The following is an 18,324-nucleotide window of genomic DNA, read 5'->3' as shown; positions in this document are numbered from 1 at the left end:
AATCAATGGCAAAAAAGAGCAGCTTCACTTTGCCACAACCTGCATGAACACAAAAGACAATCTCAAGAGACATCTCTTTAAAACTCTTGTAGGAATCTGTCACATAACACAAGATTTTACTATCATGCAGGTAGTTCCACAGCAGAGATATAAACACAGATTTGAGCAACAATACATTTCAATGCCTTCATGGTAAAATCATTACCATTGGCCCACACATTGAGGCTTTGAGAGCAGCACAAAAGCAGAAACTGAGATAATTCTCATAAAAATGAACATTCTGTCATCATTTACTCCCACTCATGTTGATGTAAACCTCTATGAGTTTCTTTATTCTCTTGAACACAAAAGATGATTTTCTTTTGGCAACCACACAGTTGACGGCATTGGATGTGTGCTTACCATCATCATCTTTAAGATTAATAATAAAATAAAAAAAAACATGAAACCCCAGATTTTTGTGTGTGTCCATGACTTACAGTATTACTGATTCAGTTAGCGTCTCGTTGTAAATAGCACACTTATTTAAATAAAAATGACACACAGCTGGCTGATTCTTTCTGAAGATGTTCCTTCCATGAGTTGCTATAAGAATCACTGTGGCTCTTCTCCAGAAATGTGTTCTGATGTGAAAATACAGAGATGATTATATGGTGTACTGTATGGAGATCATCTGATATTTCAGGAGCATTAATTGCAGCTGTCTCTGCAGCTGTGTGGTATAGTAGTCTCTCATTGTGCTAAATGATTTATATCTAACACATACTCCACTATAATGCCTTTGTAATATCTCATAATGATAATTTTCTTGTTTAAATAAACATCCATAACTTCACAGTCATAGTAAAACCTTTAAGAAGTATGATGCATGCACTCAAAAAAATGTAATGTTGGATTGTGTCAACTGGTTCTCAACAAACAATAATTTTTTTATTTTACAAAAAAGTTAATAAAAACCTAATAAACCTTAGTAGTGTCAACAAATAATAATTGAGTTAATTGTACATAATAAAATTTAATTGATGACAAAATTTGGATAATGCCATTATATAAACTATTAAATAACCCAATAACACTGAATCAATCAATCATAGTGCAGCTGTTCAATACAACTCATCATATTTGACATTAAATCTTACATTTTAAAGCATTCATTTGTTTTTGTTCTAAAAATATATCAGAACAAGTTCATTGACTCATACTTGGCCACATATTACTCACGTATACCTATTAAATGATATTTAATGGTGCTCCACTTCTAGAAAGAGGGTGCCAGAACAACAATTTCCCATAATACACTGCACCATCATCAGCCAATAAGATGCCAGTCTGTAATAGTTTTATTAATCTGTTAATTTTACGCAACAATGTTATTGAACAAAGAACAAAGAATTTTTAAGTAAAGTTGACAACACTTTAACTCAATTAAATTAAGTTTAAATTCTTAAATTGTTTTTTTAAGTAATGTTAACATGATTAAATATTAAGTAAAATTGGCAAAAGTGAAAGTAGATTTTTTTAAGTGTAAATGCACATGAATAAAATACTTCAGAATGCAGATTTGTCTTATTTACCAGTATTTTCAAAATGTTGTTAATAAACAAATTACAAATGTGAAGACAAGTGTATTTTATTTATATGTGTGCTTTGTGAAATTAAATAAGTGTGTTTACTCAATCTTTCTGAATGAAATATGTAAAATGTTACATTAATTATACACGACACATGTTTGTCTTCATTCACTTATACTCCAAAGAAAAGTGCATGCACAAAAGAATCAAAGCCAGACGTGTTTAGAAAAATATGTGTCTGAGTGAATGATGACATAATATCTGTGTGTATCTTTGTAAACATGCTGTCCAGATGCTTCATAATGAGAGTTCACTTTTACTTCTACATATACTTTGGTGTTTTAATGTGCAATCTTTTTATGCAACTTACTTTGCCTTTCAAATAGAAAATAATGTTAACCAATATTTATACTAAGACTTGCCCTATTTGATTTCCCATGAAATACTCTGTTTTAATCAGACAACTCAGTATAACGAAATTATGAACATGAATAATTCATGTTAACATTAAGATGTGTTTTCACGGACAAGGATTAGTTTAAGCCAGGACTAGGCCTTGGTTTAATTAGGAAATATATAGTTTAACAAACATGCTTTACTAAAAACATTACTTGTGTGCATTTTGAGGCAAACCAAAGGGCATTGATGTATTTTAAGATCTGTCAGTGCCAGTTGTTTTCAGTTTGGACAGCTCTTACATTTATTTTAGTTTAGGACTAGTTTAAGCCCTGTCCGGGAAACCATCCAAGTTTATAGCACGTCTGGGATTTAACCTGTTAGCCAGCACTTCTATTTTTGAGCATTTTCTGAAAAACGACAACTCCAAACTAAAACGTCTGCAGCTCTTAAACCCTATGGTCTATATTCATAATTCTGGTCTTGTTTGAAACTAGACACTTGACATATTGTTGCCTAATAGTCATAACAACTCAGAGTAGTAAAGAAACAGAGTAAAACAAGGTAAAATATACATTAAATGACTTCCGTTTTTCTTTAAATAACATTCACTTAGCAAAAAAGGTATGAAATGGTCATCTGAGACACCTGGGGACACCATATAGGTAAACTGAATGTCTGACCATGCTGTGATTCAAATTTGAGAATGATACTCCAAAAAATGTTGTTTCTGTGAGCTTTTATTTCAAAAAAGTCCAGGCGTCCTTTCAGAAAAAGTGCACTTGGAAACTCCAAATATACACATGATAACAAAATGACATGATTATCAAAAGAAAATGAGTCAGGACTACATATTACATGATGTATATCAATTCAGAACTTCTCTGCCCACCAAAGCACATAGAAAAAACTATTTCAGAAAAAAACATTTGCACATTATAACAAAATACTTGCTATTTTGAATGTGGTCGCTCATGAATGCACTCCAGATTCCAGTCCTCCTCTGGATGTCAGCTGAAGACCTGTTACATCACATCACATCACATCACAACACAACACAACACAACACAGACACACACAAAGCAAGAGAGGATTTTAGTTTGAGTCAAAAGTTAGAGACATACAACTATTTGTATGAGAAACTATGATGTAATATACATGAACATAATACATACACACATTACATGAATATATTTATAATTACAAATGTCTTATGTTTGCCAAATAACCTATATTTCTCAGCTGGTAATACTCATATTTTCCACCACATATCTTGTTTTTAGTTTGTATATTCTGTGCATTTGATTCATATAGCTATAAAAATGATTCATTTATATAACATGTCATAGAAAATGAAACCATGTAAAACTCGTATTTTAGTCATCTCCACTGTTACTTTATAATCAAAACAGCTAACAAGAAACTAGAAATGTAACGTAAAATAACTAATGAACAAAAGAATCCACTTACTTTATCCAAGCGAGCGCAGCTGAGCTCATAGTCCGGTCCATCTCTCGTCGACGACGCGGTTTCGTTTATATCCAATCTTGTATCTTTGCTCCGCGATCATGCTCTTTATCAACTTCTCCAAAACACTCTCAACACAAACAAGTCCTCTGCAGTCGACAATCCACAATGGAGATGTTATATCTAACCTTTGAGAGGTTTCTCAGCGGCTCCGGAGAGCCTAGCCGGCTGCTATGCTACCCAAACAAACAAACGCGCAGGGAGGGGGCGTGGGCATTCCTCTCCATGCGCTTCTGTAGATTTGCGCAGAAGTACACTTTACTGACGTAAGTTGAATCCTTGTAATCGTTTCATGATTGGTTACTACCCCTGCCCATCAAAACTTTGCTGGCTAAGCATTGGCTGGCTTTGTTTTGGCGTAATCCAGTCAAAAGCCTATGGTTAGCTGAAGGACATCTGTCTGGGCAAATCGGTGTTCCCGATTCATTTTGAGTTGTCAAACCTTATCTGATTGAACAAAACAGAAAAATAGGGCGGGATATTTATCGGAAGAGTCCAACGAAGCAGGAAGAGATGGATTTTTACTGATAAAACTCGATATTTGATAGAAAATAAACATGATCGATCATACTTAGCGGACGCGCGGATGTAAATAAAGGAGGGTATTGCTGGATTTATCACTATTTTTCGTTGTTTTGGATTAAAACGTGGGATGCTTTTTGAAGAGTGGACCCTTACGTTGCAATGTACGTTGAAGTTTTTGGGAATTGTCAGAGATGATCAGAACCATATGGCAAGACATGTGAGTACCCACACCCATTTTTATATGCGTTCCGTCTGCATTTCATGTAACCCTTTCCACACCAGTGTATTGATTGCAAAAATAAGCTCAGAACATGAATTTTGAGTGTTTAAACTTTCAAATAATGTAAAGTTTATGATTGTTGATTGAATATTTGATGTTAAACAAAGTACAAAAACACGTAAAAACGCCCCCTAGGGACCGCCGCCGGGCCGGTGCGTGTTAAGAAGTACTACTTGTGTTCAGACTGATTCCTTGTGAAAATTAACCATGGTTTTACTATACAGTTAAAACAATAACCAAAAAAAAACATGGTTTTGCTAAAAGTAATCAATACACCAAAAAAAACATGGTTAATTTTCGTGGGGTGACCTTGGCTATAAGCCTGAACTGATGAAGGCTATGAGAAATACTCCAACCTACTGGAGACAAACTCAAACTGCACTGATAACAGATAGCAGAGCCACACATTTACATATACATATGGGTTGAGTTTTTACTTTTTTTATTATTATTATTATTATTATTATTATGCTATTTGTGTTTTAAACACATTTATCTATTAATTTTATTGGTTTAATTGCTTTGTCTCAGACTCTTACTTAGCCCTTACCATTTAAAGGCGGGGTGCATGATCTCTGAAAGCCATGTTGACATTTGAAATTACCTAAACAAACACCACTACCCCAATAGAATCTGGATCTTCTTTTGATAGACCCGCCCCACACATACACAAACCCAGGCAACGATGTGGGTTAGTAGACACTCCCCACCTTGCTGATTGTGTTTTGGTAGTCAGCCCGACTCCCTTTTCCCAAGTGTTTTTCAAAAATCATGCACCCACCTTTAATTTATAATAAACTGTCATAGTACCTTTTTTTTCAGAAAAAAGACAATAATTCAGAATTTTCCTGTGATTTATGTATTGTTGAGTGTTAGTTAGTAAGTAATAAGTAAGTGTAATTTAATAAATTTTTCTTTAATAAAGGGGTTAAGGGATTACTCTTATTTTTCCTGTAATTTAGTTACTTCTAAGTTAATTGAAGTAAATTCTGTGTATATTATACACTCACCTAAAGGATTATTAGGAACACCTGTTCGATTTCTCATTAATGCAATTATCAAATCAACCAATTACATGGCAGTTGCTTCAAAGCATTTAGGGGCGTGGTCCTGGTCAAGACAATCTCCAACTCCAAACTGAATGTCAGAATGGGAAAGAAAGGTGATTTAAGCAATTTTGAGCGTGGCATGGTTGTTGGTGCCAGACGGGACGGTCTGAGTATTTCACAATCTGCTCAGGTACTGGGATTTTCACGCACAACCATTTCTAGGGTTTACAAAGAATGGTGTGAAAAGGGAAAAACATCCAGTATGCGGCAGTTCTGTGGGCGAAAATGCCTTGTTGATGCTAGAGGTCAGAGGAGAATGGGCCAACTGATTCAAGCTGATAGAAGAGCAACTTTAACTGAAATAACCACTCGTTACAACCGAGGTATGCAGCAAAGCATTTGTGAAGCCACAACATGCACAACCTTGAGGCGGATGGGCTACCACAATAGAAGACCCCACCGGTTACCACTCATTTCCACTACAAATATGAAAAAGAGGCTACAATTTGCACAAGCTCACCAAAATTGGACAGCTGAAGACCAGAAAAATATTACTTGGTCTGATGAGTCTCGATTGAGCCTTGTTACCAATGTGCAGGCTGGTGGTGGTGGTGTAATGGTGTGGGGGATGTTTTCTTGACACACTTTAGGCCCCTTAGTGCCAATTGGGCATCATTTAAATGCCACAGCCTACCTGAGCATTGTTTCTGACCATGTCCATCCCTTTATGACCACCATGTACCCATCCTCTGATGGCTACTTCCAGCAGGATAATGCACCATGTCACAAAGCTCAAATCATTTCAAATTGGTTTCTTGAACATGACAATGAGTTCACTGTACTAAAATGGCCCCCACAGTCACCAGATCTCAACCCAATAGAGTATTTTTGGGATGTGGTGGAACGGGAGCTTCGTGCCCTGGATGTGTATCCAACAAATCTCCATCAACTGCAAGATGCTATCCTATCAATATGGGCCAACATTTTTTAAAGAATGCTTTCAGCACCTTGTTGAATCAATGCAGTTCTGGAGGCGAAAGGGGGTCAAACACAGTATAAGTATGGTGTTCCTAATAATCCTTTAGGTGAGTGTATATATTACAGTAGTGGATTTAACATAAAAATGTAAAGTCTAAGGTTAAAATGCATGTTTTTTATGTATCCTTCTCACTTTAAATACTTTGGTGAGTTAATAAGAATAATGGTAGCACTCTTGTGTAGTTTACTATTTTCATTATTAACTGGTTGGTTATTAGCATTAATATTACTGATATAATGTCTGTTTATTAATACTCAAAAAGCACATACAGTATTAATGCCTGATTTTGAAAAAACTTTATTCTACATCATTACCACATAAATACTGTTTCCTTTCAGTGAAGCTAGTAGTTTTAAGGTCTCTCTATCACCATCTAGAGTGTGTATCAGTTAGAGCTGCATGAGCCACTGACATGACAGTATTCACAATGTGGTATTCACTACAGACAAGTATATATAATTTAATGTTTTATATGTTTTTTTTTACAGTTTGCTATCCAATCATTTATTATGAGAAGTTAATTAGAATTGTAGTTTGTTGTTGTTGTGGTTGCATCTTACAAAAGTTTAAATAGCCTACTATCTTATTTTTAATAAAATGAATGATAAATGTAGTTAAGCTGTTTTCATTAACGTTGCATGGCTGGGGAATGCTGTTGTTCAAGTGATGAGCTACTACAACATCTCCATCCACAACCACAATAACTCCAAACCACACTGTTATAAATAAATGTGCTCATGATGCACGTTTATGGTGATCAAAGTGGATGGAGCTGATGTAGCTCATCATGAATGTGTGATTACTGTATGTTCTGTATTGAGTTCATTATGGTTGTCATGTCCCCGTAGTGCCGATAGTGGTGCTGTGAGTCTGCCGAACACTGAACTCTAAACCCCCGCAGATCTGCTAAATGAGAGCAGAAGATCACATAATATTAAAAGTCTATTTTTAATCGGGTGGACGTCCTCAGCAGGGAATACCATCACACACCATTAGCAATTCCGATGAATGTTCCGTGCAGTTGATGATCGTCGATGGGCGTTTGTGTGCAGTCTGCCTGGAGTGAAACCCCGTAGAGGCTAAACTCACTGCTGGTAAGCCGAACCCGCGGACTCGATTACACTTGCGCCCGTGATCAGAGCTCTCTCATCCCGTCACCGCGCCACTCAAACACCGATGCTTAGCAATCCCTGTAGGCCAATGTTTACACTGGCTCAAAATGTACATTACTAAGCCGTGTTGTGTTTTTTTTTAGATAACGATAAATTAAACAATAAATTTACTTGTTTTCAAGTGACTATTTTTAAAAATGCATCAAATACGCGAATATTAATTTATAATCCATAGCAGCGCTCCGCTATCAAGGCCTAATTTAACGGGCCGCATCCGCCATTGTTTATGGCTATATTTACTGCGATTAATTTACACACATCCAACATTTATAAAACAAGCAAATCATAACGTCTTTGTCACCATAAGCTAATATTAATTTTTTTAAGCTTATGCGTTTCTCTGTATGTCTAAAATCAAAGCAGCAGAATGCAGTGTTTGTGTTTCCTGGGTTTGTTTTTAGCATCGAAGCTAACGTGTGAAATATCAGAATAATGTGAGATTTTACTGCAAAGTCCCTCAAATTTATCACGTGCCGTATAAACTGTGATAAATTATATAGTTCTGCTTTCACAAGAGCTTATTTTGTAAAAAAAAAAATTGTTTTAAGTTATTTAGCATGTCAGTTTGATGACAGATTTTTTTTATTTTTTTTACGGTTTCTGAATGTGGTTGAGGTATGAAATATAACGCCGAAATAAACTTAAGGAAAAGTAAAGATTTTATTATTACTCTAATAACTTTGCTGAAGAATCACAGATTTAACTGTAAGTTAAGAGTAGTTACATTGATCAGATATGTAAAAGATTTATCCAGCTAACTAAGTTAAGGGTAGTGCTTAAAGATTAACATCATTGTTTGTTTGGGTTTCTCAGATGTCTGAGTCTGTGTGTGTTTGTTGACATCTTTTAGTTATAATATATGACCAGATGAGCTGTCTGTGATTCATAGCTGCAGTAGCGTTTAAACATTAAACCAGAACACAAGGGGTTACATAACTAATACTGTCACTGTTGTCAAGATCACTTGTGAATATAAGTAGCTTCTTTAAGTGTGTCTTAGGGAATTTGGATCGTAAAACATGTTTGTGTGTTTTACAGAAACATCAGTGTAATTAATCAATGATCCAAAGTGTGCACATCTGCACGCTTTATGAATCTGTCCTGAATTTTTGTGATGTCATATTACACACACACACACACACACACACCTGCTGACTTGTCTTTTCTCATCAGCTGATGTTCTCAGGGACTCGAGTCACGTGATGTACGAAGGTAAACACATCCATTTCTCAGAGGTGGATAACAAGCCGCTGTGCTCCTACAGCCCGAAGCTCTGTAAGCAGCGTAGATTGAACGGATACGCCTTCTGTATTCGCCATGTTCTGGAGGACAAAACTGCGCCGTTTAAACAGTGTGAATATGTGGCCAAGTACAACAGTCAGAGATGCACCAACCCCATACCTAAAGCAGAGGAGCGGAGGTAAAACCTTCACCCCCTGTCCCGTATGTATCGGATTAGAGCTGTTTGTGTGTAAACACTGGTGTTATGCATGCCTTTAGACATATTTTTTAGCATTGTACATGCATTGTTTTATACATGCACATTTTGAACCACATGCAGTAGTATTTGTTTTTCCAAACTGAAGTGGAGTCTGACCGTGCATTCACACCAGAAGCGAAGAAATATATAGCTCAACTTCATATAGCAAACTTACCAGATTGTCTGACCTCCTCATTTACTTTCTTCTAAGCAAGATCCTTTTTATTCCTGTTTCTATAAAAGTACGTAGATGTGTCGTATGGCTCCGGGTGTCCGCATACAGCGAAGATGATTTTGTCCTCCATTGTTGTTTCGTATTTTTGCCTCAGCCTGCTATGTCATAATTACATCACTACTTGGGCAAGCTGCTGATTGACACGCAAAAAAACGCCTGAAATGCTCAATTCGCGCTGCAGGATGTCTATCGTATCTTTGCATTGACTTAACATGTAAATCACTCACGCTTAACGCTTCATTCGCATCTGGTGTGAATGCACAGTGAACCTTACCTAGAAAAATTCAATTCTTTATCAATCTTATTTGGTTATTCTTTAAAAAAGCTCTGTAAAGTGGATTGACATGATCTTTTGTTTTGGCAGATACTGTAACAGCCATCTACAAGTTCTGGGCTTCATCCCTAAGAAGGAGCGCAAGAAGAAGCAGGACGCTCTGGATGAGGTTCGCGGCCGCACCCACGTGGAGTCTGTCGCTCTAAACATTACCGTACCCTCTCTGGTTCTGAGAGACTCTAACGGTCTGGACGGCCTCCCTCCGTCTCCACCCTGCTCCCGTCTCACCCCCCTGCCTCTCTCAGATGCCGACTTCCTCGACCCCTTCGCCTTTTACGAGGATGACACAGACGGAGAGGAGAACGGGGCACAGAGGAGCGCCGGCAAAAGGAAACCTCCCGGCAGGCCCGTGATTGGCCTGAAGGTGACCGCCCAGGACCCAGAGCCCCATCAGTTAGCCTCCGAGCACTTTAGCGCAGTCACTGAACCCTGCACTCTTCCGACTTCCCCGCACCTACAACAGCCACCTCCACCACCTTCACCTCAACCCCCATCGAGGCTTGTCCAACCCTCCCAACTTACGGATCGGCCGCCCTATGTTCAGCATGGAGCGGTGCAGACACTGCTATGCAAGCCAACTCCAGCTCAGACTGGACCTTCAGTGTTGGCCGGCCCACCTCCGTCATCTGGTGCTCAGAACCAGCCGCTCAGCCGTAGACCCGCCCCTGCGACTTCTCCCTGCCCACCTGCCACCCAGGACTGCCCACAGCGCCGCTCTGTGGCCATGCGGCCCACTGCCTTCATGGCGCCTCCCGTCTGCCTGCTTAGACTCCAGCACCTTGTGCAGCTCTATGCTCAGAGACAGCGAGAACACAGAGACCTGTTCCCACATCTCGGTACGATACCTGCACAACCAAAACCGTTTACTAATGGTTCTCAACTTTGGCCCTTGCGAAGAACATTGAATTGCATTGTTTTACATTTGCTAACACAAAACATTATTAAATAGGTATTCATGTAAGTGTCTGTTCAGGTCTAGACTGGTCTGAGGACAGTACAGATGATGAAGATACACAGGAGATCGTATCTTTACTGCCTCACGGCTTGAGGACACAGGAAGGAAGTTCTCATTTCAGGTAAGCTTGTTAATTGTTCCTAGTGTCCACCAAATGAAAAAAGTTTAAGACAAAAAGATGCCACTATGTTACTCAAACTAATACATGTGTATTTCTACGCATCAGCACTGCAGGTGAGAAACCGCTGTCCCGGCGGGCACGTCTGACACAGCTGTGTACGTACCTGCAGGAGAGGTATAAACACCTGTGTAGACAGGACAGGTCAGCCACCCGTCACAGCAGATACAGATACGCCTTCCGCAAAGCTCTGATTCATGCGGCCAGCAAAGATCCCGACTGCACTGCCCAGCTCATTCAGAGGCTAAACAAGACCTCCCAGACGTCAACCGGGTGTGTTTACAGATAATATGTTTGTGTCAGCGGAATTGAATAGAGAGCTTTACTGGCCAAGTTTGCCTGAGTATACAAGGAATTTGGTTTTGGGCGTTTCTTCAGTGCATGTTTACATGCTGTACTGAACAAGATAAAGGCTAATATAAACATGATTATAGTTACAGAACCACATACAAGAGTTCAGTGGAGACCGTACAGACATCAACATTGTACAAACATAACACTTATTTTGATCAGTCTGTATCACCCGACATTGTGGAGGAGTAAATATGTATGAAAGGAATATTTGTTTTCCAGTTCAAGGTCTGCAGTACCACACACGTATGAAAGGACGGCGTGTATGGGAAGCACGGAGGGTCAAAGCTGCAGAAACATAGCTTTGCCATTTTCACACCACTGTTTCCAACGTATCCTTGATATTGGAGTATAAACATTTTCTCAAGAGTCTCTTGAGGCGCTTTGGAGGTCCTGCTTAAGCTAAGAATTAAACTTATTTGTTTTTTCAAGACTGATTGCAGCTGAGTATGACCAAAACTATGGTCTGATTTGGTCACTTGAGAGATTAACTGATTTACTAAATAATTTTTACCCTGCTGCAGAACAGAGTATTCTTTGTCACAAATATACATAAATCTCACAAAACATAAAGGTCTGACCATAACCCCAAATTGACAGGTTTTAAATGCATGTGTAAAATCAAAACTTTAGTCAAAGCGTTAGTTCAGAATGACATTTTTTTGATTAATTATTCACCCTCATGTTGTTTCTCACCTGTAAGACATTCGTTCTGATAAAAATCTGATATGTGCTGGTAGTGCAGGTAGGAACACCTGTTGTGTGGTGTTCAGGTGTGTTGTGATGGTGAGATTGGTTCTTGACAGCATGTTGCTACAGATATCCTACTGAATCGCTCTCAGCAGCTGTTTTCCAGTTGCACGGCACGCTTCGCCGATGGCCAGCAGTGCTCAGTTCCTGTGTTTGACATCACTCATCAGACGCCTCTTTGTGATGAACATGCCAAGAAAATGGTGAGAGAGCCACTACTGACCTTGACATAGGCAGGTTGCTGCAGAATTGTTGTAAGAGTTGTAAGTACGTGTGTGTGTGTGTGTGTGTGTGTATGTGACAGGATAATTTCCTGCGTGGAGACGGAAACAGACGCAGTCAGCAGCAGCAGCGGCGTCCGCGTAAGAAGACCAAACCACCTGCGCTGACCAAGAAACACAAGAAGAAGAGGAGACGAGGACCGCGCAGACCTCAGAAGCCCATTCCTCCAGCTGTGCCACAGGGCAACCTGGCAATGCCCTACTCACTTACACTGCCTACTCATCATACTCACATCAGGTATCTAACATACGTCTGTGAATTTGTTGGCCCAATATATACTTTGCTTATACACTTATGCAAATAAAATGCTTTTTGGTATGCAAACCTGATGCTGAAATTGTTCAGAACACAATATGTAACTTATTTCAATAGTGCCAAGTGTGTACACACTTGTATAGGATATGTTTCTGACTTTACCCAACTAAATTCAGTGTTTGCCTCTTCGTCACTTTTGTAGGAGTCCATCTACCCCTGAGCTCAGTGCAGACGAGCTTCCTGATGACATCACCAATGAAATGCCTGACATTCCTCATGATCTTGAGCTGAATCAAGAGGATTTCTCGGACGTGTTGCCTAGACTAGCTGATGATCTTCAAGATTTTGACCTCTTTGAGGGTATGTCCTTCTGTTTTACCATCCTTTACCAATACTTAGGGCAAGGTAATTGCATTTAAGAACACAGGTCCCGCGCCTTGTAATGTAGGCATTGAATCACAGGCTCTGATGACACAAAGATATGCTGATGAATCAAAATAATGTGGCATCTATTGGCATTTCCTTTCAAAAAACAAGCACATCTTGTTTAAGTTTTTTTGCACCTAAATTTTCTTTTTGTATCCAGGTAAGAATGGAGAGTTGTTGCCCACCACAGAGGAGGCAGAGGAGCTGGTCAGAGCCCTGCAGGCGATGGGCTCGTATCCTGACTCTCTGGTGTGTTTATCCTCAATTGGCGAACTGACCCCCGCAGATGGGGTTGACCACCGCTCCATGGCCGTGTTTTCTGGATCCGGAGTTACAGCAATGGGCGTCGGAGACCTTCTAAGCGGCCGCATGGCCGCCGAGCCCTTTCCTAATTTAGAACTAGAGGGGAATCTTCTCCACGCACCAACGGGCCATAATTTTCCCACGTCCAGCTCGTCTCAGCCCACCCAGAGCATCACCACAGCACCCCCTACAAGTTCCACCAGTGGATTAACAGAACGAACGCTTTCCCGGGCTCCCAAGCCCGAATCCTCCCCACCAGGTAGTCATTACAGCGGTGAGCACATGCCATCCCCTTACCGAGATCACATCACTCCCCCACACAGTGCCTCTTATCAGACCGACCCACCTCTCTTGCTAGAGGTGCCTTTGAGCGGTGCTCCAGGGCCTCCACGCGCCTCCTGGAATAATCTCCCGTTATCTATCACAGACCCGGCACAGTTTGGTAACCTCCTCACTGCTGATACTCACCTCCTGTCAACGTCTCTTTCCACCCCACCCTCCACCTCCCACTCTGCAATCTTGCAGCCGATTGCCGCACTATCCGCTTTCTCCCAACCAGGCACGACCGGACTTGCTTCGTCCTCACCCTCACCTCGCGACCTGCTCGCCCCCACCCAACCTAAGCTACAGCTCCCGCAGTTTAGTGCTGCCTTTGGCCATCAACTGGCTTCCCACAGTGGGATCCCCAAAGACCTGCAGCCCAGCCATAGCTCTACAGCGCCACCTACAAGCTTTACCATCACTAGTGCAACCGCTGCCACCTCCCCTTTCCCTCAGAGCAACTGAGTCTGATAGAGAGATCGAGCGACAGGCCGTTCCGCCTTAAACCTTTAAAGGAAAAGTTTCCCTTCGTATTTTAAATCAGACGTTTTTAGAACGCAACCTCTAAAAGTCTACAGTGGAGTACACAAATTTTTATTAGCAGTATGTTCCTTATGTTGCACAGAACTTTTAGTTTGCGTTTAAAAGTGTCACAGGTCTGAAATTTTTGGACATTTTTTATTTTTAGGTAAACCAGGCTTTTAAAGCTCTGCATTTGACATCATAATTTGAGTGCTACCATGGTCGGCCTGTTTGTTGATGTCATTCCACAGTTGTGTCCTGCCCTCACATACCTCTTTTGCACTGACGTGGTGATGGTGCTAAACGTTAACTTTACAGTTACTACATGAAATAGCCACGATCAAACATCACAATCTGTCATCCTGTCTAAACCGGACGCTTTACTATGCTAACCACATCGGTGGCTTATAGACTAGAAACATTGATGCTGAATTCTCAGAGCATTTACTAACACAGACAAGCTGTGTAGAGCGACTTTAACAACGGTTAAATACATACATAAGGCACTTAGTGTAAACATCTTCATTAATTATTTAGTTATTTAAATACATAACATAAATTTGTAGTAATTAATTCACATATCAAATATAATAGTATGGCAAAAAATAGATGAGTAAAATAAGGTGGCATCACATTCGGCACTTAAAACTTAAGACGGCACCAATAACAATGATGAGACCTAGTTAAATAAGTTACACAAGGACATTATCTCCCCCCTGTTTTTTTAAAAAGCCACTGTGGAAACGTGAAATAATGCCTGCTATCAGAGCACTATGTTATGTGGAAATGGGGTAACGGTTGTTGTATAAGACTAGTGAATCATATTCTATCAGTAATAATCCCACAATTCTCATTTAAAGTAAATAGCAAGTTGTTTGTTTGCTTTCTAGTAGTGTGTTAGGAAGGTGCATATGTGTGTGCCGTTTATACCTGGTATTTAACATGCATCTCGTTTACGTCTCCCGTCACCTGTGATCACTTCTCATCAGATATTGTCTGGGCAGACCGCAATTGCTGTCTCAGCATGTTGAAGCACCTAAAGTTTTTGAAAAAGCACAAAGTTGATCCCATACATACTGGAATTTTACCCACAGTAATATCACAACTCCCATATTTAGCGTACTACAGCCTTCCAATGCTCTGTTACTGCATGTTGATGTGACACCTACTGAAGATACCCTGTTGATGTCTTGTTGCATGTTCAGGTTTGGATAATGTTTTCTTTTTCATACCGATTTGCAAGGATCAAACCCTTGTTTCACTGCATTGATTATGCATTACATGACTGGGATGCATTGGGATGCATTATGAATATCAAGTATAACCAGAAGAATTGTGACAGTGCAGCTATAAAGTTCAGAAAGAACCTCAGTATAGTATAGCACGGCGCACATCATGAGAGCAGGTCTGAGGTTTACTTATCAGGAGGTCATTTGTTTATTTGATGGGATCTTACACATCCTGAGCTCTCCCTTACATTAGAAAACAATTGAAGCAATAATGTCATCAGCAGAGACTCCCACCTCAGTCATCAGGTGTGGCTCAATCCCAGTCATCTCTGCTTTTAAACCATGACCCGAGTCTACCGATCTCTTCCTATAAACATTTCATTTCTGACTTAGCCGTTGGGTTAACATGAAACATCTCCAGATAGACCTCACCATACTTGTAAAACACTGCTAATGGAACTCATTCAGCAAAGAGATAAGAACAATAAAACTCTAAGGTAGTAGTTTTGCCAAATATATGGGTTCAAATGGTGCTTAATAAGTAGTATACAATGGTTTGGTCTTTTTAACACAAGCCCTCTGCGGCAGGATCTTGGAGTACAGTCAAAGATCTGATATCAACTGAAATAACCCAGTGTTGGTTGTGCGGACCTTTGGTGCAGTTTTTCGGAGAAAGGTTTATACAGCCTGATAGATTATCTTCAGACTTCCACAGATACGTCAGGTTTAATCTCACCGTCAGTCAGCCTTACGTCTCATGGGACCGGCGTTCCCTGCGGATTTACGTTTTAAAGTTAGAGTTTCTGGTAGATTTCAGACACTCTCATATATTGTTAATAAGTATTAAATATATTTATAGAGTAGATAATTGGGTTTTATTGGTTTAACTGAGTGGTGAGAAAGCAAATATTAAATAAAAAAAAAGAAAACTAGTAATTTGCAAGATACTTGGTGAAAAATGAATCATTTTGTGGTTATGTTTGGTAGTTTAATGGCTATCAAAATTCTTGTGATGAATCATTTTTATTAGTTGATGTTGTGTATCTGTGTCGTTTGTTTGGAGGTAAAGAGATGTGATCATGTGCAACAGTATTTTTGATAGCTATTAAAAAGTAACGGACAGTAATAATGTAAGACTGTAGTTTGAGCGTAAAACAACGGCCGTGATTCACCGGACACGTCTCACCTGCTTGTTCCCAACATGAAATAAGACTGCATTCATGAAACATGAGCACCACAATTTTTCAACAAATCTTGTCACCAATAATTTCAAGTTTTTAGGAATAATTTAAATTCAGTGTATTCAATTTGAAGTTAATTGTTGGTAGTTTTTTTTACATTTTCTTTGATTCAATGCAACATTTTGTAAAAATGGTTTTAAAGGAGTAGTTCACCCAAAAATTAAAATTCTGTCAACTTATGCCATCCCAAATGTATATGTTTCCTTTCTTCATTTTAACACAAACAATAATGAATACTGAAGATTTTTCTTCTATTGGTGTGATACCATACTTGAATTAAGGTTTCCGTTTCATTGATAATTATTTGTGTTCAGTCGGTATACATCTGCAATGGCACTAATAATTTGCACAGAAATTTGATTAGGCAGTGTTTCATGAATGAGATCGATGATAGCACTAGAATGATGGCATTTTTTTTTTAATCATTGTTTTTAAAGACTAATGAATTGAAGCTGTAATAACAGGCGTTATTGATTTTATTGGTCATACTCCTCATACAACTTCTTGCAGTTCTCCTGTGCTGTGCACTACACGTCTAAATTATGTTTCAGTCACTTGTGCAAAAGACATCTCATAAACGTGAACGAGAGAATTTTCGGTTACTGTCCCTGCCAGTGTTCATCAGTTGTGGCAAAAGTGTGTTTCTACTGTGTTTATTGTGCAGGCGTACTGCACAGAAAAACCTAAAACCCCACCGCACGGTCGCTTGCACTCTTTGTTCAGATGGCTGACTGATTCCTGTACTCACTGAATGTACTGTAGAACTGTTTTTAAAGCTGATAAGATAATCTAGTCACCTTTTGTTATTTGTCTTTAATTTGTCTAAGGTATTTTTTGTATACAAAAGTTTACATTTTTATGTATATTTTTCTTGTGTAAAAATTATGTAATATGTGTATAAACATTGTATGTAATATCTGTATATAGAGTGAAAAATTTCAATCTTGTTTTTGGATGTAAGAATTAAAAATTGTGTGAATTCGCTCGACTGTTCCTGTTGTTTGTAACGTTGTGGTCATTTCTTGAGAACAGATATATTGTGCATGCATACACTCACCTAAAGGATTATTAGGAACACCTGCTCAATTTCTCATGCATGCAATCATCTAATCAACCAATCACATGGCAGTTGCTTCAATGCATTTAGGGGTGTATTTAGTTACTGGGATTTTCACGCACAACCATTTCTAGGGTTTACAAAGAATGGTGTGAAAAGGGGAAAACATCCAGTATGCGGCAGTCCTGTGGGCAAAAATGCCTTGTTGATGCTAGAGGTCAGAGGAGAATGGGCCTACTGATTCAAGCTGCTGGAAGAGCAACTTTGACTGAAATAACCACTCCAAGGTATGCAGCAAAGCATTTGTGAAGCAACAACACGCACAACCTTGAGGCGGATGGGCTACAACAGCAGAAGACCCCACCGGGTACCACTCATCTCCAATACAAATAGAAAAAAAGAGGCTACAATTTGCACGAGCTCACCAAAATTGGACAGTTGAAGACTGTAAAAATGTTGCCTGGTCTGATGAGTCTCGATTTCTGTTGAGACATTCAGATGGTAGAGTCAGAATTTGGCGTAAACAGAATGAGAACATGGATCCATCATGCCTTGTTACCACTGTGCAGGCTGGTGGTGGTGGTGTAATGGTGTGGGGGATGTTTTCTTGGTACACTTTAGGCCCCTTAGTGCCAATCGGGCATTGTTTAAATGCCACAGCCTACCTGAGCATTGTTTCTGACCATGTCCATCCCTTTATGACCACCATGTACCCATCCTCTGATGGCTACTTTCAGCAGGATAATGCACCATATCACAAAGCTCGTATCATTTCAAATTGGTTTCCTGAACATGACAATGAGTTCACTGAGCTAAAATGGCCCCCACAGTCACCAGATCTCAACC

At 39.5% G+C, this 18,324-nt stretch overlaps 1 protein-coding gene and 1 long non-coding RNA gene across 2 annotated transcripts; one reads left to right on the top strand and one right to left on the bottom strand.

Moving 5' to 3' along the window:
* Window positions 1–2,689: 2,689 nt before the first annotated feature.
* LOC141280836 (uncharacterized) lies at window positions 2,690–4,456 on the bottom strand. The gene is made up of 2 exons (XR_012335118.1): window positions 3,438–4,456; window positions 2,690–2,989 (listed from the first exon to the last, which is right to left on the bottom strand). It is a non-coding gene; the product is annotated as an uncharacterized lncRNA (long non-coding RNA).
* Window positions 4,457–7,255: 2,799 nt separating this feature from the next.
* ino80da (INO80 complex subunit Da) lies at window positions 7,256–17,414 on the top strand. The gene is made up of 10 exons (XM_065293173.2): window positions 7,256–7,481; window positions 8,733–8,979; window positions 9,639–10,444; window positions 10,582–10,684; window positions 10,790–11,014; window positions 11,315–11,424; window positions 11,912–12,045; window positions 12,147–12,361; window positions 12,582–12,739; window positions 12,966–17,414. The coding sequence occupies exons 2-10, from the start codon at window positions 8,762–8,764 to the stop codon at window positions 13,892–13,894; spliced, it is 2,898 nt and encodes a 965-aa protein (XP_065149245.1). The 5' UTR covers window positions 7,256–7,481; window positions 8,733–8,761; the 3' UTR covers window positions 13,895–17,414.
* The last annotated feature ends 910 nt before the right edge of the window (window positions 17,415–18,324 follow it).

The sequence above is a fragment of the Paramisgurnus dabryanus genome, chromosome 15 (genome assembly GCF_030506205.2).
Source record: "Paramisgurnus dabryanus chromosome 15, PD_genome_1.1, whole genome shotgun sequence".
In the NCBI taxonomy this organism is placed as follows: Eukaryota; Metazoa; Chordata; class Actinopteri; order Cypriniformes; family Cobitidae; genus Paramisgurnus; species Paramisgurnus dabryanus.
The sequence above is the reverse complement of the archived record's forward strand: the minus strand, read 5'-3'. Positions and strand labels throughout refer to the sequence as shown.